We start from the raw sequence: 27995 nt of genomic DNA on the forward strand, positions 1-27995 counted from the left end.
AGCTGCTGATGGGGTCCAAAATAGGTTGGTTACCCTATATGCTGCTTAGACAAATTGAATCGTCAAATCGTCATCGCCAAACTTGACAAGCTCGAAATCGGAGACCTGCTACGATGGTTTTATTCATACCTCTTCGACCGCCACCTACTGTTTTACCTGACTCACTGCGAATATGCGTATTATTGCAATAAAACGTAACCATACGTTTTATTCGTTTATAACGCATATTCAGTCAATATCGATAACAAACGATTTTTAATAAGTTGTGCTTTTGTTATTGCATTTAATTTGTAAAAAGTTGCATAAATAACAATTCAGTTTCACAATACAATTATTGCGTACTACTGGCACATGAAATATAATGTTTAAGTACGTTATTTTTAGTGATCAAAATTAACGATATTTTCGATACAAGGGCGATATTTTTCGAAACCTTTCGAACCAACACGATCCCGCGAATACAACGCATTTCGCAGTGAGTCAGGTAACACAGTAGAAGTGAACATCAACGGTGTTACCTCCAGATCTTTCACTGCTAACTCTCGAATTCCACAAGGTAGCCATCTTGGACTTTTGGTCTTCCTCGTCTACTTAAACGATGTCAACTTCCTGCTTAAATGCCCACTTAAATTTATCATGCGGATCGCCAACAACTTCTACGATATCTACTGTCTCACAGTTCTCTACTGCGCTTTTGTCCGGTCCAATCTTCAGTACTGCGCTCCAGTCTAGAGTCCTTATTACCAAAATGGAGTTGACCGAATCGAGTCAGTGCAGCGCAGGTTCATACGTTTCGCTCTTCGGAGATTGCCCTGGAACGACCGATTTCAGCTGCGCTGCTATGAACAAGGCTGTAGACTCATCGATCTTGACCTTTTAACCCTAAATTGAGGTTAATGAAGCCTCTACCCAAGTAACAATTTCAGTCTGATCAAACGCTTTTATAGCTGATTCTATTCAACCTGTGGCTGATCTATGGTTTAGGTTTAGAAATGAAAACCTTTTTTCAGCTCTTAAACATCTAAATCTGGTGGTTTTATCAAGCTTCAGGCTAATTAATAGCTGCTTTCGAAGCCGCAATGAAGCTTAATAGAAACTTTTTTGCACTTTTAAATAGCCAATTTGCGCAATGCTGTCAACTCTATTTTTAGAACGAGAAATAGTTCTGCAATCTACTTTTCCAGTTGCTTCATCAACCTTTATGCAGCCAAAAAAAATCTATTTTTAAATTTAAAAAAATGGAACGCGTCATTTTTATTTCGCCGTGAACGCGATATTTTTAGTTTCGAATAACTTTAATTCGTACAAGTAAGCTAGCTAGCTAATTAAAAATGCATGTCTTTTTTCCGGGAAATGAATCCGCCATCTTTTGATCCATAAGCACTCACCGTATGATCCGCCCCATTTGCATCTGCAGAACAGACAGTGAGAATATCTTTACACCTGAAGCCTAGCCCGTCTAGCGTGTAGCAGTCGATAATGTCGATAACTGACAAACTTTTGCTGTCAGCCGAATTGCGAAATTCTATGATCTGACAGTATGTGTGCTGTGAGCCGAATTAAAACTTGGTAGAAGTTTGTAAAGCCACTTTAACACCCTTAAGCAGACCTAAAGTAGTTTGAAAGCTGTGAGCATAATTAAAGCTTCCACTCTACATATTAACACCTTTAAGCAGCCGTAAAACGGTTTGATGTTTATGGCTGTTTAGAAGCAGATTGTTTAGAAAAAAAAATCCGCTATTAAGCTTTTTTATCAGCTTTTGGAACAGAACTGGTTTGAAAAACTTAAAGTAGCTTACACATCGCTTATTTAAACACCATTTGAGCGCTTACTTTATGCAGCTTTGATCGCCTTAAACCAACCCGTAAACAGCCAATGCTCTTGCAATTCAGCTACCGTTGTTACTTGGGTAACTACTGTAAAAATGAAAAACTAAAACACGTATATTTCAACCCGTCACTTCTCGGATGTATTATATGCCTTTTTGAACCAGTGTCCTCTATTTTCACCACTTCGAACCCATTTGTGCCACTCTTTATACTCTTGCGGCAAGCAACATACGAAACGAAAAAGAAGGTAATCATTAGCTTTTCATTCGTTTTGTCCTTTTCACTCAACCGCTGAGACATATATTTCAAAATCTGTTGTGCAATGCCGCCAGAAAATCTGAAAATATTGATAAAAAGTGCAGCCGAAATGAATTTGTTAAAACTTTTTTGCTTTAACTAGACAGCAGGGCTGTCATTCGCTCACACTATGCGCCCAATGTTCCAATATTATGCCTTGTCACACAGAGCGATTCGGCAACACACCTCTACAGCTAATATGCACACAGCGTACGAGCGAAAGCGGAGTGGGAGCGAACGACAGCACTCGGTGAAAATCGCCCAGTGAGTGACAAACAGCACTTGGTGCTGCCCTTTGCCACACTCCGTGCGGAATTGCGCAAAAAAATTGTTTTGTATTTACAAATTTTCTGCCCTTTTGAAAGTGAAAATACACGCTGCACTGAACAACTAATATGGTCTATGTTAAGTTAGTACGGATCAGGCGACGCAACAGTAATAATGTTTTTTTCAATCACACCACTTCAACTGACCCAGCGCAGGGTGTACAATCCAGCCGCGCAGAGTGCGGCTCTTGGTGTGGTAAAGCACGCAGCAAATTTATCACTCTGCGTTTGCGACTGCCTTTTCCTGGTGCGCGTAAAACACTAAAGAGCGTGTTTAGCAAAAGAGACACTGAAGGGAATTTGTGGGCGAACACACACCGCATGGCGAGTGTTGTGTTGTTTAAGAATGTGTGTCTTTTGGTCTGCGCTGCGGTTTATACCACCTCTGCTAGACAGAAATCTTTTTAGCCAAAATTTACTGGTGCGGCCTCTCGTCCTCCTCGAATTAACAAAAGGGTGAATGTCGCAAGCGTAAACAAACCGAGTGAGGGTTGATTTTCCTATGCTGGTCCAGCAAAAAATAACTCTCACTCGTTTTGTTTACGTTTGCGACATTCGCCCTTTTGTTAATTCTATCTAGAAATGTCGACCAACATTTGAAAAGGGCGGATAAGCCAACTGTCAAACAGAACGAGTGAGAGTTCACCCACAGACAAACAGACATAACTCTTAGAAGAAAAATCTACAAAAATTATCGTACCTCACATTCAGCCTGAACACTAGCACCATCTATGATCGACATTTCCAAACATCCAATAGCAACAAGAGTATCCCATGAAGTAGCAAGTATTTTTTATGGGCAATCCCTTTTCTTTCGTCAAAAAGCGCCATTTGACCAAAATGAAGACATTCCCAACTAGACCCAAATTTGAAATGACGGTTTAATCAGAAAACGGAAGTTATGTTTGTCTGTGGTTCACCTATATGCTGATGCGAGCGAGGGTTATTTTTTACTGGAGCAGCATAGGAAAATGAACTCTCACATGTGCTGTTTGACAGTTGACTTATCCGCCCTTTTCAAATTGAGCTTGCTAACGTTTGCCGCTCGCACACATCAATTTGATGTTGCTGTTGATAGATTTTACATTGATTTTACACGTTTGTTTTTGTTTTCCCCCAGTTATACCCTGATAAAAAACATACGTTTGAGTGAAAAGCGATAAGTTTTTGTAGCCTTTTGCACTGCCCAAGTATCCATAAAGCTTTATTTCAATTCAATTGTAATGCTTTATAGTGCACTACAAAACATATAATATAATGTATAATTTTCTTACATGTACAATTAATGCCGTAATAAAGTGGAAAAGGGCCCCACTATTGTCAAATTAAAGCTGCATTGTAACAGCAATTGCTAAAGCACCATTACGGCGTGTATTAAACATCGTTTCGCCTGCATTATCGACATATCGTTATTTTTAGCTTGTTTGTGAAAAAATATAAAAACATCATTTTGCCCGGCATGTCAAAAGACAAAAGTGAATATATTTTCATATTTATTTTTCAAATCCGCAGTTTCTAATACAGCTTGTCAAGCTATGCGTTCCATTATTTACGATAAATGAAACACATTTTATTTCGCATTTCAAATGTGTCCTTTAATTAGAATCGAACCTTGGTGCGTGTATCCCTGCATCATTCATTTGCTGGCGCTTTTGACATCTCAACCACAGCTACTGTAGATGAGTGGGTTGTAATCAGTCATACTTAAATCGTCGTTCCTAGTTCGTTTTAGAATTCAATTGGTTGAAAAAAGACAGCAGCAGTTAGGTGAAACAGAGCATGAGCAGTGGCCGTAAATAAGCAAAAACGAAGTCAGGTATAAGCATTTTATTAACATTTACGGTACGTTTTAAAGATTTGTCCTAAAGCTTGTAAGCAACATATTGTAACATTATATACGCAAATAGTGTTTTTAATAATGCTAATTTACGATAATGCTTAAACGCATTAGCAATGTTCATACAAAAGTTTTAACCATGCGAATTGCTGAAATACCGCTGTCTGGTATTAGCGATGCCGAGCTACAGCCAATATGGGGTTATGCGTTAATGCTTGTGGTTACTTGGGTGGGCTTAGCAAGCTCTATATTGGTCGACAAATCTACACTCTTAAATGATTCTACCTGTAAATTGGTCGGATTTAGTTAAAGTTAGGTTGAAACTACTCAAAATGCCCTTAAAGTGTACAAACTCAGATTTTGAGTAGTTTTTCAACCAAAAAATTGGTAGAAGGAACTTAAAATTGCGTTATTTGTCATAGAGAATAATTCAATTATCGGTAGCAAGTAGCCAAAATTGGTTGAAATTTTTACCCAAAGTTTGAGTTTGTACACTTTAAGGGCATTTTGAGTAGTTTCAACCTAGCTTTAACTAAATCCGACCTATTTACAGGTAGAATCATTTAAGAGTGTAGATAGAATTAACAAAAGGGCGAATGTCGCAAATGTAAACAAAACGAGTGAGAGTTATTTTTTGCTGGGCCAGCATAGGAAAATCAACTCTCACTCGGTTTGTTTACGCTTGCGACATTCGCCCTTTTGTTAGTTCTATCTTCAAATATCAGGAATGTGCCATCAAGTAGTGTGGTATCGCCCTGATGATGTCAACCCTAGAGTGACTATATACAGAGTGGCGACAATGTCAAAATTGGAATGATAATTATCTGTCAGTGTCATTCCAATCGAGCAGACGACCTATCCAACGCGTATGCAGGAAAGAGAAAGAAAAACCTTGGAAAAACCGCATTGCATACATTTGGGATGACTTGTCGCCACTCTGTATATAGTCACTCTAGTCAACCCTTCATTCGGATCTCGAGCAGTTTTTCCGGGTTTCGAGGTTTTCGAGCTTTCGAGTATTTGCAGTATATTTCTCTGGCATCTCTGGTTATATGTCGATTTAATTCAGAGATGCTAATGTTTCGGATTTTGAAATTAACGACAATAGTTTGTGCGCCGGGTCATGATATTCCTGATCATGAACCCTTCATTTTTCTCGATTTAGAGGATTTTGAGAAATAGACTCTGATTTTTATTTACCAATAGAGACATACAAACTCTCCTGGAACCCAATAGAAACATATAAACTGGAAAAAATCCTAATTTGCATTCCATCCTGAACTATGAAAAAAAAAAAACTTGGCAACTCTAACCGCATTTGAATTTGCTGGAATTTGCGCTGCAAAAGGCAAGCAGTTGCAGTGGTGAATTGCTCGAACAACCGCCATCGAAAAAAATCAGTGAGTTTTTAACGAAGTTGTTTTGGCTTATAGATAGATTGTGTAATTGTTGTATAGTTAGGTAAAAATGGGGATATTTCATAGCAAAGTAGCACCGTCGGAAACTTTATTAAATCCGTTAAACTTATCTGATCCTCGATCTCCAACAGTAAATATAAACCGTAGTCCGATTGGGACTGTGAATGAGGTAAATACGATGGCTAATCCTATGGAAGAACCGCATACAATAATCATGCTTTTGTACACTTTTAAATTAGATCACGCCAGACAAATCCACCATCACAAAAGTACGCGATCTTACGACAGATCTAACAGAAATTCTCGATAGTGCTCAAACTCCAACAGCTGAGAAACTGCAATCCGTAGTGGATCCTCGATCGCCTAGCTTTTTCCTCAGGACGCCGCTTATATTAAACGAAACAGATGCTTCGAACATAAGTCTGCAGGGATCTTCAATTGAATATGAAGAAATCAGCTCCCAAAGTGATATTTCCTTTAGCGACAAATCTTTGTCTTTCAAAGAATGTGATGATTCTTTGACAAAAATCATTGAAAGTTCCGTGGTAACTGCTACCGAACAAGCCGGTAGCGGTAGCATCTTTAGCGACACCAGTTTGAACACCGAGCTAGAGGCTCAGATTGACTGTATCATTCAGGGATTGTATGATGCAGGTAAAGATCCACGTTCCCCTTCTATACAAATTCAACGGACACCCATCGTGTTCGAGGAAGATGAAAGCAAAATCGAAGATAAGCCCACAGACGAAGAGAACGAAAAGAAACAAGGCAAGCAGGCAACAGAAATGTTAACGATCATTCATCAGAATGAGAATCAACTGGTGGCGCCAGTTGTGACAACTCCCAACAAGGAGAAGTTGCTCGATAATGCGAACGTGAACGTTGTTACTCAGCAGCAGCAGCAGCGTACTCCTCTTGGTTGCGTAACGAACGTAAAAGCACCATCAGCCAATGCGGGCAGCAGTTCCCTGCGGAAGACGGCATTATTGGGACAGATGAAACAAAATGTTTTTGTTGCAGAAGACAACGCGGATGCAATCAACGGTAAAAGGCGATCGCTGCCACGATCCAAAATTCCGACACTCAGAATGAAATAATGAAATGCAAGTACCCCTCTCACATGTTAATTTTAAATTTCTTTGCTGTAATATTCAACTTTCTGCTGTCCATATACTCTCAGTAGTGTAATGTTTATTCTGCTTACATTTTTAACCAATAAAACTTGAAAATGGTTTAAAGACTAAACCGAAAGTGTGTTGAAAATCGACTTACTTCGAAATTCGAATCAACGAAAGCTAATGCTGAAACTGAATGCCAATGATAGGTTGCTAAATATTATAGAGTTTATTAGTCCTGTTTTGTTTTTACAAACTGCCCTCGCAGTACGTGTAAATTACCCAGTCACAAAAATAGTTTCTTATACCTGACGACATTGTTGAATTTCGAGTCACTTCTGTTTAAGTTTGAATTCTAGACTTTCTATGCAGATTCATTTTTTTTTTGATACCATAAATATGAAACTGTGCATCGAACTCGTGGACATTTATATTCCCGGCATAGTGAGAGATGATGTTGCAGTATTAAGCATTCGTTTTATATTGCAATATTCTTACATTATACCAATAAATAGTTGAGAATGTCGTTTCAGTTATGCTGCTAATGCAGCGTAATTTCAACAGCTGTCCTTCTTCTCTGTAAAATACCATTTCTAATACTCGCTAAACAAGAATCTTTCATTACCCCTCATTGCGCTTAGAGTGTTTATGACTTTAAAAAACATACCTTCCACCAAATGTTTTCGTACGTTGATAATTTTGAGGCATGCTACTTTCAAGAATAGTTCCAAAATGTTACAGCTTAAATTTTTTGCGTTTCACTGGCTAGGTGCTTTGAAGAAGAGCAGTGATACATTATGATTTAAGCTTATGTGAACACAAAATCAGTATCGTTTGGAATTTCCCACGGCAATTGGAAGTGCTCCGCGAGTAGAGGTGTACAATGGGACGATTTAAAATCGTGCAAATGTTTTTTAATCTATGAACGAGAAAAGGATATTAATAAAATGAATAGTTTAGGTAAAACTTCATTCACTCACGAGATACTTCGCCATCGAATCCCTTTGTTCGCTGGTATATTCCTCTCCAATTTCGATGGGATAACTTCGTGATGTACCGTTATTGCCGTTGTCCCCCAAATAAGACATCAACAGCGAGAGACAAAGTTCGTCTTGTTCTGCCGTGGAAGCAGGATTAGTGAAATTAAATCGGTCATCAACTGTACGGTCAATAAAACTTACCATTCCTATTGAATTCGATGGGTTTCGATAAAATTTCTTTCACCAGGTTTTCCTGGTCTGTTTTGAATATATTTGGAAAGCGATGTTTAAGCATATTGATTAGCAGAAAATTTCCTCTGTTCGTCGCAAGATTACCCTCCCTAAAAATAGGAAATGTAGCCAACTTTTGTTTCCCATCTTCCAATGGATTACCTACTCGGAGCATATGATTTCATCATCCGTTCGTCTGATCAACATTACTGGACCATTATATTGTGAGATCAGTTCCGTGTTGTTTAAATTCACATAATCTCTAACGGCAATTTTAACAATGTTGGAAATACTCTCAGGCATTCGAGGCAGTGCCAGCTGCAACACGTCATCAAAGGTGGCATCCAGGATTACTCCTTTAACGTCCGGATATTGTGAAGCCGCATAAAGCGTTGAGTACCCGCCAATACTCCAACCATAGAGAATAATGTTTTCTGGCGTGAAACCAAGATCGGTTAAAGCAAACTGAAGCACTGCATCAACCGCATTCTGATCCTGGTCTGGATATGGACGACCCTACGCAAGTACAGAAAACAACATGCAGATTTACTTATCCCTTCAATAACAAAACAAGCTCTTACGCTGCTTCCAGCAAATCCTGGATGGTTCCAACCAAGAACCGAATATTTCAAATCGATTGGGGTGGACATAATTCCAATTTCATAGAAACCAGCATTGCCTTCCGAACAAATAATAAGTGTACGCCCGTTCGGGCTTTTACTGCGATTGTCTACGAATAAGGTATCTATTTCATTTCCATCGGCCGTTTTAACTTTGTTGCGTTTGCCATCATTCTCCGTGATCAGCTTTATACGACCCTGAAGCAACATGGGTTCTGAAAGAACAACTCTATTGATAATCTGTGATCGTTATCTAATTAATGATACTTTACCAATATAGCTCTGCAACAATCGCACAGAGCCAGGATAGATCATACGAATACCGAAGGTGTGAATAGCAAGGTAAGCTACAATTTGACATGGAAGGGAAGAGATCCATAATGGCTTGTTGCGGGGTAGTTGCACACGTTGTCTATTTGAAAAATAAAATTTTAAATTAACGTTACTCTGTTGGATTGTTCTTGGACACTTGTAACTTACACGCTACTCTTAACAGTAAAATCAACAGGCCAATCTTTAAAATCGAAATCATATTTTCGAATGTGACTTTTAGCTTCCTGGTCTTTCTCGTTTCGTTTGGCACTTTCCAAACATTCTGCAAAACGCACATAAACCACACTCATAGACCGACCCAGTCCCCGCATACACAAGGAAACGGCTACCAGCAAACCAATGCCCGTCGTAAATTTGGCCAAAGTTCCAACGGAATCAGCCACGAAATAACCCCGACGGTACAAGAATGTGATCAACAGAGGCGATGTATAGTAGCCAAAGCTCCACATCAAATTTAACTGAAAAATAGAGTGAAAACAATAATATCTAATTTGCAGATGAAAGGATTAAACCCTTTGATTTTAAGTACTAACAGCTGTCAATAATTGATCTCCATATTTCTCCAGCGCACCAGGTTCATACACTTCCTGTGAATATGGGGAGGAAAATAATTATCGATTGAATTGGAAAGTTGGCTCATTAAATTTCGATGATTCAAACAGAAATTTTCATACCTTTGTTCCATCATACTCTTTGAAGAGCTTTGGAGATAATAAATACTTATAGAACGGCATTCTTTAATGACTGCTTTCTGCTGATTCTAGCTGAATGTGACGAGCAAAACAATAGAATTGCTCGAAACGTCACTGTACTTTCCCTTTGTATTCCACTAACGTTTAGGTCCTATTCACCCAATTAAGCTGCAAATCTTACTGTGACTATCTTTAATTTACTTCTAATCGCGTACGGACTTTGATAGCTTCCATCCAAATGCCTTATTTTAAGTAGAATGAAAAGAAAATACAATAAAAATTGTACTGCTGTAAATTTAATTCACCAACAGCACCACAGCTATTGACGTCTTCTTATCTAACGTGATGACATTATGTATGCGAAAAAATATTACGCACTTCTACATGGAAAGGATGATGGAAAGCAAAGAAAACCAATAAGAGGAAATACCAAGGTGAGAAAATGCTTATTTCAAGCAGCACGTCAAAAGTAGAGTGACTATATACAGAGTGGCGACAATGTCAAAATTGGAATGATAATTATCTGTCAGTGTCATTCCAATCGAGCAGACGACCTATCCAACGCGTATGCAGGAAAGAGAAAGAAAAACCTTGGAAAAACCGCATTGCATACATTTGGGATGACTTGTCGCCACTCTGTATATAGTCACTCTAGTCAAAAGGTCCTAATCCTGAGCAATGAGAGATTCACACGAAATCAGAGCTGTCACAAATACAGATATTTGTGCATATATAAATTTGGGACCCATCAATTATTTCAGTTGCTGTGATTTCTGGCTCTACTAATGTTCCTGAATTTTAAAGTAGTCTATAAACTATTTATGTTATTTAAAAGATGAGATCGAGAAAATTAAATACTCTGGAGAAAACGGTAGGGTCCCAAATTTATGCATGCACAAATAGGGTAACCAACGTATTTTGGACCCCCTTAACAGCTGTACATAATTTGGACACTTCCATTTGATTTTGCTGTAAGTGTCCAAATTATGTACAGCTGCTGATGGGGTCCAAAATAGGTTGGTTACCCTATCTGTATTTATGGCAGCTCTGCACGGAATTACCTTTATTTTAAGTGCGACGCAGATTGGGTAAACAATACGTAAGTTGCTGTAGCAACTATTAAATGCTTTGGTAAAAATACGACGTAAGCTGTGATATGCGTTGACGAACATTAACAAGCAAAGCCCATTCTGTTAGTGATGTGAGCGCCACGTAACGGTAGCCTAACCACATACTTTCAAAACGACGGCTGAGATTTTACACACGTTGCGGGTTCAAGATGAATGTCTGTTATCTGTGGTCAAACTGCCAAATTAGAAGTTTAATCTAACTCGTTTTACTGGCGAGACGACGAAACTGTCAAGGCCTGTGCGACTTATAGCGTTTTTGTTTTTTTACCCTGGGTTAGTTCCAACCCGACCACTGAATAAACAAATATTTTCGGGAGAATAAACTATAACGTTTTCGGGTTGTCAGTGTATTGCTTATAGCGGGGTTTTGAAACTGTGAAAAACCCCAGAACGCACCCGTCGTCTAAAAAGTGCATCCCAGAGCAAAACTAAGTCCAACCTGAGTGAAAAGGGGGCTCCGTTCCTATGGAATAGACAACCTCGTGTTCTGTCTTGACCTTGAAATAAGATGAGATCAAGCATATATGATTAATTTTTATCACGGTATTTTTTTTAAAATTCACGGAGGGAAAGGTAGAAGAAAAGTTCCGAGGATCATCACTACTGGCGAGCCACAGAGGCCTGGGAGTGGGAGGACGTGTGAGTTCGAATCCGGTTATAATTGGCTCCAATTAAAAATTGGTTCGATCCGCGGATCCCCCAGCTTGGACAAAAAGATTGTGGTACACATATTCTTAAGCGTTGCTTCAATAACCCTCCCTTTTACATGATTTTATCAAGTGAAACAGCGACGTGCACAAAATTTGATCATTTTCATTTCCATCATTTGGACAATCAACCCTCACCCGGTTTGTTTATGCTTGCGACATTCGCCCTTTTGTTAATTCTATCTTCGTTTTAAATATTTCACATTCACACAAAGTTTCACAGTATTCATTGTTGTGCAGTATTTTCTGGCAGCTCTGTACGCATCAGTGAAGCGCAAATGAACTGAAGCCCCGTCGACGTGAATTAAAAAAACCGACGCCACCAAAACAATAAACACTCGGTCACGGCATTTTTGTTAGAACTAGAAGTGGAAAAGCAGCAGCGGTAGTAAACTATAGTGCCACTCTCTCATTAGGAAAAGACTCGCGTCATCTCGATGGAATTCTGCGGTGTGAAAAAGTGGTGTTAATTGTGTTGAAAATTGCGTTTACCGGAAAGGGAACTTTTTATAGCCATTTTTGGTCCTGGTTAGTTCGGTGCGGTGATGGGGTGCTTCGAGAGCAAATCCAGCGATCAGCATCAGCCTACGGCTGTTCGCGGATGTACGGATATTTTCTGGCTGATTGTCTACGTTCTGTTTTGGGTTGCCCTGGTAAGTAGTATGACGCCGATAGCGATAATTTCAGTACATAGTAGTAATTACCCCCCACGGTTCGACCACACCCGGATAAAAGCGAAAATGTGTGAATTTTTCTTTGCAAAATCGGTAACCTCGTTAGGAACATAACCGCTAGATGTGTCAACTCAGATTTATTTGTTTTACGCATTATCCGCTTGTGCAGCACAGCAAGATTAGCTAATTGCTAGAACTAAATTCTACCTCTAAGAAGAATGCTGATGCGATGGATTAGCTTCTGCACAAATACTTGTTGATCCATAGAGTAGCCTGTTTGAGGTCGTATCTGCAAAATTGGTGAAAATCATTTAATATTGAAAACAAAATCGAATGAAAATTACCAAAAACTTACTCAATTCAAAAACTAAAGTGTATAAAGTAAAATTAGCTATTAATAGTGTTTCATGCAATAAAATTATATCATTTGTTAATGAGAGACCCGTTCACGGATTGATAAACTTGCAACAAAATCTGGTATTGTCTCCAAACGTTTCTGCTCATTTTTTTCTACCAACATTGCAAAGAAGTTTCATCACTTGAAAAACAATAATTTATTTAGTTCAGAAACGATTGTTTTGTAAACTGACCATTGTAACGTTTGGTAGCAAATCTTTTCATATACTTTTAAACATTAGTTATTTATCATGCGAACCCATTAATAATCCATGACTCACATTTGTCGCTGTTCTACAGCCTACACTAGAATCGTATAAATTATTCCTTCCGCAGCCATTCACTACATATTTGTAATTCCCGCTACCATCTCTTACCGCCTGCAGCTAATAATTGCCGTCTTTTCATTCGTGTATGGCAATCCATTGCGTATCATCAACGGCTATGACTCGTTCGGCAATACATGTGGCGTTGAGAGCAACGAAAAATTTTCCCATTTCCCTCTTTCGGGTATGAACACGCTCGACAAACCATACGTTTTCTTCTTAGACATCAAGGAACTGCGCCAGACGTTGAAAATATGTGTTAAGGAATGCCCTAAAAGGGAAATCGCGAGCGCAATAGAATTATACCGGTACTATGAGGAACGCGGGGCACAATATTGTCGGTATGATTTTAACATGAGTCTCCTGACAACACAGGAAGCGTCTGGCCCGAAATACTTCGCCTTCGCCGGTCCATGCCCAAAGTTTCCAGTTCACGAACAATCACCTGTGCTGCATCGTTGCATTCCGACCGGCAAAAACGCTCCACTGCATCAGGTGAAGGACATGTATGCGCTGATCAATTCATGGGGTGCTGCCCAACAGATTTTTAGCGATCTATATAAAACCTGGCCAACCATCGTGCTTATCTGTGCCCTTAGCTTGATTTTCTCCATTATCCTGATAACAATGCTGCATTGGTTAACATCGATTATTTCGTGGCTAATCTGTATCTTTGTCGCAGTTGCTAGTATTGGAATCACCGGCATTCTATGGTGGAGCTATTATAAGTCGAAACACAGCATGGATGTGGACCCAAAAATGTCCTACTTGGAAGAACTGGTGCGCAATGAGACTACGATTTACGTGCTCGCTATTTTGGCTACCTTTATAATGATCATTTTATTAGTTATTATTTACTACCTGCGTGAGAAACTAAGCGGTTTGGCTGCTCTGTTCGAAGAGGCGGGAAAATGTATGATTGAGTTACCAGGCTTAGCCGGCCCGCCAGTACTTGCGTTCATTGCGCTGGCGATATTTCTCACCTTTTGGGTGGTGGTCATTGTTTGTTTAGCCACCGCCAACTATCCGCATTCGAAACCGTTGCTGCCCTTCACACAGCTCAAGGAGAACCCGAACAAGACTGAGGCCACCGTTAAACCGGACGTGGCTATTATCAATAATACCTACAAATGTAAGTTTTTGATTTGGGTAGTAGATTGATGTTTTAGTAATAAATACTTTTTCAGCACTTGAATTGGTGGAATATCCTGAGGCCGACTACTTACGTCACATGCTTTGGTTGTACATTATTGGTCTAGTGTGGACAACGGAGTTTATTTTTGCCTGCCAACAGTTGGCTATAGCGGGAGCCGTTGCGTATTGGTATTTCCGTAAACCGACTGACACTCCCGTACTGCAAGCCATTGCCAAACTGGTGAAGTATCACTTGGGTTCGGTGGCTAAAGGATCGCTAATCATTACGCTTTTCAAGATACCTCGCTTGATATTGACTTATCTCTATGCAAAGTGAGTTGTGTGATTAACAATTGTTAAAGTTAGAAATAATAATCTCTATATTGTTTTTAGGCTGAAGCGCCACCAACAGGAAGGTTCGGAGTGTGCCAGTTGCTGTCTTAAGTGTTGTATCTGCAGTTTTTGGTTGCTAGAGAAGTTTATCCGTTATTTGAATCACAATGCCTATACTGTGATAGCGATTGAAAGTGTTAATTTTTGTCCGGCGGCCAAAATCGTGAGTATTTTTGTAATTGAGAATGTTGATTTTGTTTCTGAACTAACCCGATACTTGCTTGCTCTGCTTTGCTAATGAATCGTAGTTAAAAAATATATTTTGTTTTTGGGCTTTATTTGTTTGTAATAATGTCGATATACTGTCAACGGTAAAAGGTTTGGCGGAAATCCACCTTATTTTCGTTCGCTTGTGTTAAACATGATTGGTAATTAGGTTGCACGCTTGGCTTTAAGTTGCACGTACGTTTTTAAGTTATAAACGAAATATGTTTATCAAAACCATTTCAACGAAATTCACCTATCGATTCTCCAAGGCATGGAATGCGCTGGTCACAAATGCCCTGCAGGTGGCCACCATCAATGGTATCGGTGATTTTGTGCTGTTCCTGGGTAAGCTAGCGGTAGCTGCCCTGTGCGGATTGATCAGTATTCTCATGCTGCGTGATAATCCCAATGTGCACTTTTACATGGCTCCCGTTATAATAATCACGATATTCTCCTTCTTCATTGCTCACATTATTCTGTCGCTGTATGAGGTAAGTCTAGCGTGTTAATCGTCATACTTCAACCGGTTCGATTCGTTTTAATTTTTTCTAGATGGTAGTCGATACATTGTTCCTCTGCGTTTGTGAGGATCGAACGATCAACGGCAACTCAGGTCGTTGGAAAGAAAGCAATTTAGCCCGCTTGCTTGGTGAATCACCGGAAACCGATGCCGTGGAAGCTCCGATGCAAGTAGTCGAAATGACCGCCATCACAAAACAACCCTTTTCAGTGCAAAATCTGCAAATGACTGACATCGATAACAACACGGCTTAAACCGATTTACCTCTGCAACAGTCGACTGTTGAGGCACATAAAAGACGGCATATTTGTCGATGTAGTACGCAGTAGAACATATATGAGTCTCTCCTCTAATAGGAACGCAGTTAGCGGCTGTTAGAACGCGGGAGTTATTTTAGATCGAATACTATTTTTTTACAATCTCAAATGTAGATTCACTTAGGCAACAATGTGTTTTTAAAAAAGCTTTAACAGCTAGCATCTGTTTACAAGATGGCATTTTCACCAAGGGAATCAATTCCATCCAGATTTTGTAAGATATAGTTTATGTATATCATCGGTCGCACGCACACGTATATTGACGCTCAACCTTGGGTTTACGAATTCATGATAAAAATTATATTTAATATTTATACTACATTTGCAAGGATATTATCAAAATTCATCATAACTCTTAGGATACATTATATACAAAATAACATACTATCACTCGTCGTAACACTTCGAAATATTCAACTATTTATAATTTGTTAATGGTCCTCCAAAGTTACAAAGCCAAGCCAACATGAAATATTTATCCTATCGTAAACAAACACACACATTAATGTTCATCACTTGTTGCAAAAGTATTTTAAACAGATGTTATCTCCATATTGATGTTTGATAAATGCCATTTCAGATTATAGATCAAACTGTTGTGATGATGAGTTTATTGTATGAATAAAACTTATACGCAAATATAATATTCCTACTTAAATGCTTACGGCATAACTAGTGTATTCGTTGCCTGTTACGAATCGCAATGATTTTGATAAGGCCACACTGACACACCTAACCGGCAATATAACGACTCAGCGATATCGCCGTGAACCCAATTTGATCGCCAGGAGTAATTGAGAAGTCATCGGAATCGTCGCAACGAATGGTTTGACCAGGAGTGCCAGCTGCAGATATTGGTGGAAAAGCACGAACGCCGTCAGGAGGAGGAGGAGGAGTGCTAAGTACTCGAACATCTTTTTTTTTTTTTGTTAGATTATAGTCACTTTAACAGCTTGGGCCATTCGTGACTTCTGCGGGGTTGATATTTGAATTCGGTTCCGGGACTGACCCCTCGAGCATCTTTACCGTTCTCACGAAACACGGAAGTTCCATGAAAAACTTAATGTAGAGGTAGAGATACCGTAGAGGACCGATTTACTTTGAGAGCCAGCCGTACACTGATCGAACGTTAAAAGCTGTAGGACTACCATAATTACCTGAATGGTGTGCAGATGGAAGGCCATGATAGCGAATTAAGCGACTTCGTTGGTGTAGCACGCGACGGAGACGTGCCATTTCTACCGATAAGTAGTCATAGAAGTCATCCAGCAGAAAAAGCTAGTATTGATTCGAAACTTATTAATATGTCCAAGCTGTTCAGCTACCTGCATCAATTAATTGTCATGATTTGGCATACGGAACAACAACCCGGGGAAAAATGGAAGGATGGAGTTATCTGCCCTATTTCTGGAAACTGTTTATGGAACTAACGTGCGATCACTATCCTGGATACCGTCTACAAAGTGCTTTTCCAAATCGTTATCCTCCGATTAACGCTATCGCTCATAGATTTGGGGGAAACTATCAAGCCGGCTTCATGGAAGTTTGATAGAACGATAGATGTAGTAAACTAAGTCATGATTTATATTTTTGCCAGTTTTTGGGATTTTTTCGGCGGATTCCCATAATTAATACTGCGCACTAGCTGTTTACTTGGGGATTGGGTGTTGACGGGTGCGACTCTATGGTTTATAGCTTTTGTTGACTACCGCGAACACTCATGTCACGCTGCGCTCAATTTACTCTGTAGACCTACCTTGGGATAGTGCATAAATACAAAGGGAATGGAAGACGAAATTTTTTCAACTGGTCGAGCCTTGATAAGGTGATAACCACTGGTGGCCATTTATCTTCCACTTAGTTCATTTGTGGTTATTTGGGTTGAAAAATTTATGACGGGTGCGCGGTTGAAGATAACCGGAGTTAGGCGGGGCTGACAAGATCTCCGAGCACATTCACAAATGTGATCTATCATGGCGTTAGTGTGGTCTACAGGGAGTCTTTAGCTATTATTAAGTACTCTCAGTCTTGGACAGATTTGGTTCTAATCGCCCCATCTTATACTGCAAACGGAAACGGAATTTTGCGGTTTCCGTACACTGGAGGATTGAGGTGGTAATCCGTTTTTTGGTGTCAGTGGTTTTAGTTCAGGTTCTATTCTATACCCACAAAACAGGGGTGACTTTGCGATTCTCGTTTCGAGTGATTTTGGTTCGTTTCGCCCATTGGTTTAACGTGGTCGAAACGAACCAAAATCACTCGAAACGAGAATCGCAAAGTCACCCCGCGAAGATTGGCTCAAACAACGCGGACCTTGAACGCGTCATGGGACGCCATGGCCTAGGAGAGATGAGCGAAAACGGGGAGCTGTTTACAGAATTCTGTGGTAATAACGACATGGTCATTGGTGGATCGCACTTCCCCCATAGACCAGTACATAAAGTCACGTGGGTTTCCCGCGATGGCCGAACAGAAAACCAAATCGACCACGACCTGCATCAGCCGGAAATGGAGAAGGAGCCTTCTTGATGTACGCAACAAGCGCAGTGCTGACATTGCATCCGACCATCATCTTGTTATCGCTGAGATACGTCTGCGCGTCGCACGTGTCCAACGACGGGAGGAGAAAGTTGGGTGCCGCTACGACGTCCGCCGATTGGAGAATCCTGAGGTGAAATGGGCCTTTGTTGAACAACTTGAATCTCGAGCCTCGGAGTTGCCACCTGGTGGAACCGTCGAAGAGCAATGGACCGGCATCAAGAACGCCTTCATCACGACCAGTGATGAAACCCTCGGCAAAGGGCGCAGTGGGCGAATGGAGTGGATTTCGGATGAAACTTGGAGGAAGATCGACGAGCGGAGAGAGGAGAAAGCCGGCATTGAGCGAGCGCGGACCAGATCGGCTAAGACTGCTGCCCGTCAACGATACGCCGAACTGGAGAGGGCTGTTAAACGTGCTTGTAGGCGGAACAAGAGAGCCTGGACTAACTCCCTAGCCGAACAAGGAGAAACCGCCGCCGCCAATGGTGATATCCGTTTGTTGTACGATATTTCTCGCCGCCTTAGTGGTGCCAGGATGAATACAAAGATGCCGCTAAAGGACAGAGCTGGTCAGCTATTGACTGACCGTACAGAACAGCTTAAGCGATGGACTGAACATTTTGAACAACTCTTCCGAGTTTCAAATGTCAGAGACCAACAAAACCAGCAGCGTACGACGCCTACAGTTCGTCGAAAAAATCGCGTGAACTCGGAGGCGCCATCGCTGGATGAAATTGTAGCAGCCATCAAGAGTATGAAATCCAATAGAGCGCCAGGGATAGATCGTATTTCAGCCGAAATGCTCAAAGCTGACCCATCTTTGTCAGCCCAGATGATGCATCAGCTTTTCAGCAATATTTGGGAAACCGCAACTTTTCCGGTGGACTGGATGCAGGGCATATTGGTCAAAGTCCCTAAGAAAGGAGACCTAACGGAATGCGGTAACTGGCGTGGCATCACGTTGCTCTGTATTACTCTCAAAGTACTCTGTAAGATAATCCTCAACCGGATCCAGGAGAAGATCGACGCTACTCTCCGGCGGCAGCAAGCTGGATTCCGTGCTGGCCGATCATGTGTAGACCACATTACAACGCTCCGCATTATATTGGAGTAGATCAACGAATTCCAGGACTCTCTTCTGCTGGTGTTCGTTGACTTAGAAAAGGCGTTCGACCGACTCAATCACGAAAACATCTGGGGCGCACTTAGGCGTAGAGGGGTTCCAGATAAGCTAGTCCATCTCATCGAGGCTCAGTACGAGGCGTTCTCGTGCAAGGTTTTGCACGACGGCGTCTTGTCCGACCCCATAAGGGTTACTGCTGGTGTGAGACAGGGCTGCATTTTATCACCGCTTCTGTTTCTCATCGTTATGGATGAGATATTAGTTGGAGCAATTGACAGTAGACCAAATCGAGGATTGCCTTGGAATCCTCTAACGATGGAGCAGCTAAATGACCTCGACCTAGCCGACGACATTGTCTTGCTCGCACAATGCCGAAACGACATGCAGAGCAAGTTAGATGACCTCTCCGAGAGCTCCCAAGCAGCAGGTCTCACAGTCAATGTAGCGAAAACTAAGTCTATGGTAGTGAACACTGACAATGCCACCAACTTCACAGTAGCGGGACAACAAGTTGAGCAGGTAGACGCCTTTCAATATCTTGGTAGCCAAACAACGCCCGACGGTGGTACCAAGACTGATATAGCCACACGGATCAGGAAGGCCAGGGGTGCCTTTGTAGGTCTGCGAAACATTTGGCGCTCAAACCAGATCACTCTACGTACGAAAACCCGAATCTTTAACTCAAACGTTAGATCCGTACTGCTGTATGCCTGCGAAACGTGGTGCGTCTCAGCGGAGACAACGCAAAAACTGCAAGTATTCATTAACCGGTGGCTGCGATACATTATTCGTGCCTGGTGGCCTGATAATTGGATATCCAATGAGGAACTCCATCGTCGGTGTCATCAACGGCCGATAGCCACAGAAATTCGTGAACGTAGGTGGAAGTGGATCGGACACACCTTGAGGAAAGGAGCGAACGAGGTTTGCAGAGCAGCACTAGACTGGAATCCACAAGGACAGCGTAGAAGAGGCAGACCCAGAGGCTCATGGCGACGGAGCTTAGCCAACGACATCCGGGCTGTAGACGAGAACCTGTCCTCGCGACAGGTAAAAGCCATGGCGGGTAACCGTCAGCAGTGGAGATCTCTGATTTCATCCCTTTGTTCTGCCGGACCGGCGGACATGGACACATAAGTAAGTAAGTAAGTTCCGATCCGTGAACTTTGAAATCACTGAAAAGCGATTATTAAAGCATCAGGCAGCCGGGATCCACGCAGCATTGCACCTCCTAGCTTAGCTACTCATTCTTAAGAAAAGAGCATTAGCGGGTTTGACCACGTGGAGGTTCTAGGAACTCGGGATGTCTAGAGCTATGTTGGACGCATCTTCATTGCATTCCCCCTTTCATACCCAATTAGAGGTGAGGACAATGTTGTGAATAGATAAGTAGATTCCACAAGTAAGATTTCAAAGCTGCATATGTCCTGGGCTACTCGTCGCCAATTCGTGCTTAATGTGCCCGTCCCAAAACTTAAGTAATAACGCCGAAGCCGTTTGCGAAAGCCAAGAATTCGCTATGCTTGTTGAAAACCGTGGCTCTCGTTTTGATGCCCGGTCGGCAGATTACAACTTCAATAGCGATATTAAATCCATTGTCCATCTTACCGAAACCTCCTGCGCGATCCGATCTGTACTTGTACATTATCTGCCTTAGCTGTTCCCCATTAACTATATCGTATGCTGCCTTGAAATCGACAAAAAGATTATGTGAGGGCCCATTCCCGATATTTCTGAAGGATTTGTCGGAGTGTAAAAATTTAACCCGTAGCAGTGCGTGGCCGCAAAAAGTCTGCCAGTTATTGTTGTAGCAACAGGTAATGCCGTGATAATTCCAACTTTCAAGTCGATGACCCTTGAAGACAAGACAAACCACTCCTCCATTCCTCTGGTAGTTCCTTCTACCCTAAATCTGATAAATTATCTAATGAAGTGATGTTACTAGTGTTTAGTGATCGACATAGAAGTGAAACTGAAACGGAGGAGCCGGATCGATCCGGATTATGAAAATTCATTCCGTTGTTCAATCGGACCGGAAGCCGGAATGCAATTTTCGTTTCGCTGTAGAACACTATTAGCAACTATTAGTGTTACCATGTATGCCGGGAGACTGCTTTCTGGCGACCCTACTAAAGACCAAAGTTGTTTGGTTTCTCGCCGGAACTGTTCGAGATCGAAAGTCGGGATGCTACTGTCATTTGCATCTCAGGTTGGTTTGCGTTCCACCTCCTTCCATTATATCACTTTTTAGGTGCTTATCGAAAAACTGTTTTCACCTGTCGATCACCTCGCGCTCGTTCATGATCAGGTTTCCCTCCTCTCCTCGTCTCATCGCATGTCACGTTTTGGTGTGAACCCTTACAATATTGGATCACCAATTCGTAGAAATTGCGAGTGCCATTACCCTGAAAAGTTTTTCTAATTAGTCAACCAATTCTGCTTTCGAAAATACCAAATTTTCTGCTGTGGCTATGTTTTTCTAAGCTTTATTGCTCGTCATCGCTTGCTGACATTTTCGTTTCAATCGGTCATTTCGTACAATCAAGGTTCCTTCATTTAGCGGCTTCTGTCGTGGCCGGGAGTATCCTGCATTATTCGTCTTCGAGGATTGAAACATTTAACTCCATAGAGGAAAGTAAAGCCTCATCCAGTAGTTGATGCTCCGCTTGTCGCCCAATCACCGGTGTCTATACATCGCTTCCCTACAGTCCTCGGCATTCATATCCCCGATGCCGATGTTGATGTCCCATGCAAACAGCTGTTGTACGTTTCTTCTAGCTGCGCGTAGAAGACCTTTTCTCATTGTCGAGTCTCGCTTCGAGCGGTAAGTAAATGTCGATGCTGTGATTGAAGTAACGACCTTTTATGCTCAACAGCAGTGGTTTGTGGTTTCATTTGCTGCGCTAATTGTGCCATTTATCGGCTTTTGATTTTATCACGAAGTTCATTGCGAATATTGGAATTTGTTCAAAACTTGAATGCTGAACACTGAATAGGTTGTCAGGAGGCGCCCGAAAGTGTCCAAGTGTTTGCGAATTGTCCAACCTGTACTTAGGGTGGCCAAGTGGCCGGTTTTTGTCCGGCCCGACCGGTTTTTCAGTTGCAAAGCCGGTGGCCGGTCAATCCGGCAAAAAGGCCGGTTTTCCGACGTATGTTGCCGGATTTGTACTTTTTGCCTGGTTTATTAAATTTTCTGATAAATATATCAGCAATCCTGAACATTGAAACATGGATCATTGAAAATAGCTAGTTTTGCAGTGATAATACCTTGCTTCTGGCGGTAATATACATTAAATTATCCACTAGTGCCAGAAGCAAGTAGTTCTCACTCAAAAACTAGCTATCTTCAATAATTTACACGGAAAACTGTCAACCGACTCCACTTTCTCTCTATGCCGGTTACATACTACCGGCGACTGTCTAACGCACATTACACATTACAGGCAAATCCTCTAATATTCCGCCACAATACCCCCCCCCCCGCATTATTTGATATCAGGACCGACCGGCCGGTTTTTGCAATTTTCAGACTTGGCAACCCTATACTCAACAGACGTATTCTCCTTGATCACCTTTCCAGCCTGTAAATATCCCTATCGGTTCGAAAAAAGTCGGTTGTCGTCAGAAGAATCTACCATATGGTGTAGGTTAATAATGAAGTTAACAGCCTACCACTTGGTTTCGAGGTACGTACGTCGCTGGTCCAAGGAGCCAGTCGTCGTATGAATGTTCGAGCCTCGACTGGGAGAGGAGAAGATTTATTTATTTATTCACCCTCTTCGACTACGTCGTACAGATTGTTTACTTAATAACTAATTTAAACCTCGGATTCTATTACAAAACACATTTCTAGACAGAGTAAAACCGAACACATTACAAACGTCGTTGAAGGAACGCACGCAAACATAACGGTCATCGAAGATCGAAGTACTAGCCAGGCACGCTACTGTCCTGTACCCCAACAGCTGGCTGCGAAGAATAAAAAACAGGAGTTAAGTTCTGAAAGAAGGGAATGCAGCACCCCATAAAGCTAAACGTGGTTCGATAGTAATGAATCTCTGCAACTGCCAATTTCAAACCAACTTTTCTGGATTTGCATAGAAAATTTGATTTTCAGGTGAACTCAAAGTCTTTTTGCCTGAGAAACATAGAAAGCACCGATTTAGATAAACATTTGCGGACGCTTTGCGAAGCCGGCGGCCGCTGCAGTATCACGCCTGATTCAGTACTAAATGTTTCGACTGTGAAATAGGGCGAAAATGAATCGCTACAATTTAAGCACATTCGGAATCGAAAAAACCCGCCAGGAGGTTTTAAATGTACGTATTTTACGATTTAGTTAATCGAACCAATTCATCCATTCACACCGTTGAATGCGTTACAGGATTTTCCGCGATGGTTCGTTAACTTCCAGAATCCAGCTGAGCTGTATCGTGCTCAACCGAGCTACATTTGGTGCCAGGCAGCATTTCTTCTGGGAGCATTACTGTGTTTGATTCACGCCTTCAGGCGAGGTGGCCGTTGGCCGTTTTTGTTCCTTGGAGCGCTTTGCCATGGATTAGTCGTAGAACTAATAACATACTTTGTACCGAGTATCGATAATTTTTGGCACTCAAAAACTCCCATCGATTTTATCGGCCACCGTTTACCGCTGTACATCATATTTCTCTGTAAGTTTATAAACACCTGTGCGGATAGATTTCGCCATAGTTTATCTTATCATTCGCAGATCCGGTGTTTTATTATCAAGCGCATTGGGCGGTTTCTAAGCTGCAATTAAAATGCCGCTGGTCGGAGCATATGGCTGCTGGGCTGTTTGTGGTACTGATTGATCTGCCCTATGACATTGTTAGTGTGAAGTTTGTTCACTGGACGTGGCACGACACTGACCCCAATATTGCCGATAGGAATTACTGGGTACCTTGGAATTCGTATTACTTCCATGCCACTTTTGCGTTCGCATTTTCATTCTTTTTCCACAATGTGCGCAAATGGCTGGACACCCGTAAGCTTGAGCGCTGGCAAGCGGGAACACTGAAAGCTGAACTAGCGGCTGTTGTGGTCGCAGCATTGCTGTCTTTCCCCGGAGGGGCACTTCTTTTCATACCGTTGTATCATCCTTTCCATGATTTTTACAACGTACCAGGAGAAGTTACCACTCTTACACTGCTGTTCGTCTTTCTGGTTACGCTATGGAAGTTCGATAGGAAAAGTAATCGACGATTACCGGAAAAGTGGGTGGTCATAAAAAAAATTAAAATAATATTCTAATCAATGAGTTTGTTTCAAAACTGCTTCTAGGTTAGACACAATGGGTCGCGCTCTGATGGCTCATTTGGTTATTCATTACACCACATTTATGGCAATGGTACTCTTTCTTGACCCGGAAAATGTGGTGGCGGCCGGTTTGCACGAACCGATTGGTGATTGCGAAGCAAAAACACCAGTTTACACAGTGTTGAAAACATTGGAAAAACGAACCTATCTATGTGTTAACGATTACGACGAAAAGTATTTTGATTTTCATTGCCTCAGCCGACCCCCGAAGGATGGGGCTTACTGGTATACAATTTGCGGGACTCCATTTGAGTAAGTTTTGGCATTTTGAATTCCCTAATAGTTGGATATGAATTTCTTTTGTGTTTACTTCCAGAAATCGGGCCGAATATGTGTTGATAATGTTGCTAATTTCGTTTATTGCGCTGATGGTTTTTCGTACCATACATATAGATTATGACGTTCGTTTTGATGTGTATGATCTTGTTCGCAAAGAAAAACGAGATCGTAGTACGAGAGAAGAGAAAAAGAAACTAAACTAACTAAACAAATGAAATGATAGTACTTACCTACCTCAGATGAAATCGGATTCAATTACTTATTACTAGCTAGAATAAAGTAAGCCACAATAGCGACGATGATACAACCAACGGCTAACAGTACGTATAGCAGTATATTACTGTCTTTAGATTCTTCCACCTGAACTCGCTTCCGCTCGCGATACTTTTTGCGACCAAACTTTCTTTCGTACTCCTCTAAAGCGCGCTGATTTTCCGCCTCCTCCTGCTGCTTACGGCGGAGCTCCAGCTCGGATAGTTCTTGCTTTTTGGTTTCTTTTATCAGGGCACAACTATCGTCGCAGTCCAAGGTTTTACTCTTGTTGCGAGCGGTGTTACAATTGACTTCCACTTTTCGGTTCCGGCAGTCGCAGGTTATTTTCACCTTTTTGCTGCATTGTTCTGGATTGGGGCACTCGCCCGAGTGACAGGTTGAGTTGCAGCGGTGACCACAGGGGAACTATAAAAAGATTGATTTATTATTGTCAATTTTTTTCGCTATTTGGTGGAATGACTTACGTTTTTCATACACTTTTGTCCACAACTGAGTATGCTCTGTCGGAACAGATTTAGCTCTTCCTCAGTTTTATCCGGAGCATAAAACTCGTGACATTTGTAGAATATTTGCGTCAACCCGCAGTGGCAACTAGTTTTGGTCGGAGCTTGGCAGGGATTGCAAGGTGCTGGGTGACATGGTCTCTTGCAGGGATGAACACAACCGGCCGGTCGTGGTATCTGACAACCGGCTTCACACGGCTGACACTTTGGATCCTGCTCGGTGGAGTCAATTCGTTTTACTGTGTGACACTGTAACTGACACGTATGAACACCACAGCGCAGTGCCCGACCACAAGGTCGTCCACAAGAAGTTGGTTTCGAATTGTAACAAGGCCACAGGGAAGCTTCATGTCCGCCGATACAAGTGACCGATATTTTTTCTTCACATGGTGGATGGGGCAGCTTCTTGATTTCAACCTGTAAAGCGGAATATTTAATTTCATTGTACCGAAAATGCCAACAAAAACTAATTTACAATTTCCATTGGAACATCCCACGGGCCTACGGGCTTGAAATTTTTATCCTTCGTTACTACTCGAACTGCATCGTGACATTTAGCCGCACAAGAGTGCTCACAGTTAGTCGTGTCGTTTAGCAGTCCGCAAATCTGCTGACACAGCGGACAGTCCCCTTGGTGACAATTGTGCGGATTAGAATGATGACACTTCGAGTGTATACGACACGGTAGGCGGCATTTGACCGAACCCGTTTTTTTCTCACGACCACAGGGAACTTCCAAAGTAGTTCCACCACATCGACATTTAATGGTTGCCTTTTGGTTGCACGGATAGCAGGGGCCATGGTGACATAGAGAGCTGCATTTGTGTTTTCCACAAGGTAATGTTTTACCGCAAAGCTTATCACATGGTGGACAGTCTCCATCGCAACATTTTCGATTACAAGGATGCTTACCGCAGCTTTTGGTATTTTTGCATTTCGTTTCACAGTTGAGTTGCTTGTGACAGGCAACTTCCTTAGTGGTGTTTCCGCACCGGCAGGATTTTCTAGTAAATTCTACGCATTGGCCACATTCTCCCGGGTGGCAACGCTCGATACACCGGTGCATTTGACAATCCAAAAACTTTTGACAAGTATCACCGCATGTTCCGATGTCCTCGGAACAGGATGCAACCGAGCTAGTTTTCCCGCAGGGACACGTCCGTGGCATGCCCTGTGGGCATTCACCACACTCGTCATCATGGCAAACTTTCTCACAACGATGTAACCCACAATCATATTGCTTTCCACATATTTTGCCGCACTGCCAGCGTGCCTCGGAACAGTTGACTTCCTTGGTTTTGTTTCCACAGAGACACTTCTGACGGCTTCTACTCTTGCACGGAGGACACTCGTTAGCTGAATGACATATATCACCACATTCGTGAATTCCGCAGTTGCGTTTAAGCTTACACTGTAAAGTAATCAAATTTGTTGATTAAAATTTATGTAATTTAAAGTAAAAACTAACCGTTCTCAAGCACGTCCAGCTGCGCTGCGAACACCGAATCGTTTTTGCCGCCGACTGACCACATTTGCAGGATATGGCGATTGTCTGCGGACACGGCGGGCAAGGTCCCGGGTGGCAAAGCAGAACGCAACGGTGACCGCATTCGGGCACTAGCTTTTTGCCACAAGTTTCACCACACGAATGAGGAATCAACCAAAGATGGTTCTGTGGGCTTTGCTCGCGGCCGCAGAAACATTCGTAATGTCTTGGGATGTCAACCGGTTCGTACTCCTTTCGACACTTCGGACAGTCCCAGTGTACGGAAAGTGCCGGTTTTGGCACATATTCGCCCCGATTGTTGTAGTAGCCTTCCTGCAGCTCGTGGCTGATGCGCTTCTGCGAGATGCTATCGTTTGCCCATCGTTGGATGCACAGCAGATGAAAGAAGGTATAGCAGCTTTTGCAGGACCAAATCGAGTCCGCTCGTTTAACCGTTCCGATGCAAATGAGACATACCGCCGAACGGGATTCCAGCAAATTTTGCAAGTATTCCTGTGTTTTACCGATGTCACCGCTGGATCCGGTGTAATTTTTAAGCACAGTTACCAGGATATCCTGATTGCTATTGTCCCCCTCGTCCTCCTCCTCGCTAGATTCGTACTGCTGGGTGTACTTTTTGGCCGATTCTAGGTGCTTGCGGTGAGCTTGGTTGAATTTTTCTTCCGAATGTTTGAGAAAATTTCCATCCGCCGTTGATGGTTTCTTCGATGCCGACGTTACATTGGTTGCATTTGGACCGGCTCCGGATGGCTTTGTTGGTCGTTGCTGGCGGGCGGGATTGTTTGCCTCGGCCGTATTGTTTCGGTGCCAAGGATTGGCATTTTGCGTGCTTCCCTTGGTGTGGTTATTTCGGTTACGATGCGACATAGTTCCACTGATAATAGAGATTTTTCTTTATGTCTGCTTCTGCTTGGTTTGTTCAACACAACTGTGTGCATTTATTCGGCTT

The 27995-nt window shown here is 42.0% G+C and overlaps 5 protein-coding genes across 5 annotated transcripts; 3 read left to right on the forward strand and 2 right to left on the reverse strand.

Annotated features, from left to right (window-relative positions):
* The first annotated feature begins 5757 nt into the window (after window positions 1–5757).
* Window positions 5758–6805, forward strand: LOC128736531 (uncharacterized). Its single transcript, XM_053831015.1, has 2 exons — window positions 5758–5877; window positions 5948–6805. The coding sequence occupies exons 1-2, from the start codon at window positions 5758–5760 to the stop codon at window positions 6803–6805; spliced, it is 978 nt and encodes a 325-aa protein (XP_053686990.1).
* Window positions 6726–10013, reverse strand: LOC128734331 (phosphatidylserine lipase ABHD16A). The gene is made up of 9 exons (XM_053828472.1): window positions 9662–10013; window positions 9521–9574; window positions 9135–9445; window positions 8927–9066; window positions 8616–8869; window positions 8201–8550; window positions 8005–8144; window positions 7804–7940; window positions 6726–7742 (listed from the first exon to the last, which is right to left on the reverse strand). Exons 1-9 carry the CDS (start codon window positions 9719–9721, stop codon window positions 7632–7634), a joined length of 1557 nt encoding a protein of 518 aa, XP_053684447.1. The 5' UTR covers window positions 9722–10013; the 3' UTR covers window positions 6726–7631.
* Window positions 10014–11851: 1838 nt separating this feature from the next.
* On the forward strand, window positions 11852–16142 carry LOC128734336 (choline transporter-like 1). Its single transcript, XM_053828477.1, has 6 exons — window positions 11852–12169; window positions 12973–14044; window positions 14100–14379; window positions 14440–14602; window positions 14916–15137; window positions 15199–16142. The coding sequence occupies exons 1-6, from the start codon at window positions 12062–12064 to the stop codon at window positions 15418–15420; spliced, it is 2067 nt and encodes a 688-aa protein (XP_053684452.1). The 5' UTR covers window positions 11852–12061; the 3' UTR covers window positions 15421–16142.
* Window positions 16143–23406: 7264 nt separating this feature from the next.
* LOC128734162 (uncharacterized) lies at window positions 23407–25115 on the forward strand. Its single transcript, XM_053828205.1, has 5 exons — window positions 23407–23466; window positions 23532–23817; window positions 23877–24381; window positions 24449–24736; window positions 24801–25115. The coding sequence occupies exons 1-5, from the start codon at window positions 23407–23409 to the stop codon at window positions 24964–24966; spliced, it is 1305 nt and encodes a 434-aa protein (XP_053684180.1). The 3' UTR covers window positions 24967–25115.
* On the reverse strand, window positions 24825–27987 carry LOC128734161 (NF-X1-type zinc finger protein NFXL1). The gene is made up of 4 exons (XM_053828204.1): window positions 27008–27987; window positions 26015–26950; window positions 25501–25956; window positions 24825–25441 (listed from the first exon to the last, which is right to left on the reverse strand). Exons 1-4 carry the CDS (start codon window positions 27911–27913, stop codon window positions 25019–25021), a joined length of 2721 nt encoding a protein of 906 aa, XP_053684179.1. The 5' UTR covers window positions 27914–27987; the 3' UTR covers window positions 24825–25018.
* Window positions 27988–27995: the final 8 nt, after the last annotated feature.

The sequence above is a fragment of the Sabethes cyaneus genome, chromosome 2, assembly GCF_943734655.1.
Source record: "Sabethes cyaneus chromosome 2, idSabCyanKW18_F2, whole genome shotgun sequence".
NCBI classification, from domain to species: domain Eukaryota; kingdom Metazoa; phylum Arthropoda; class Insecta; order Diptera; family Culicidae; genus Sabethes; species Sabethes cyaneus.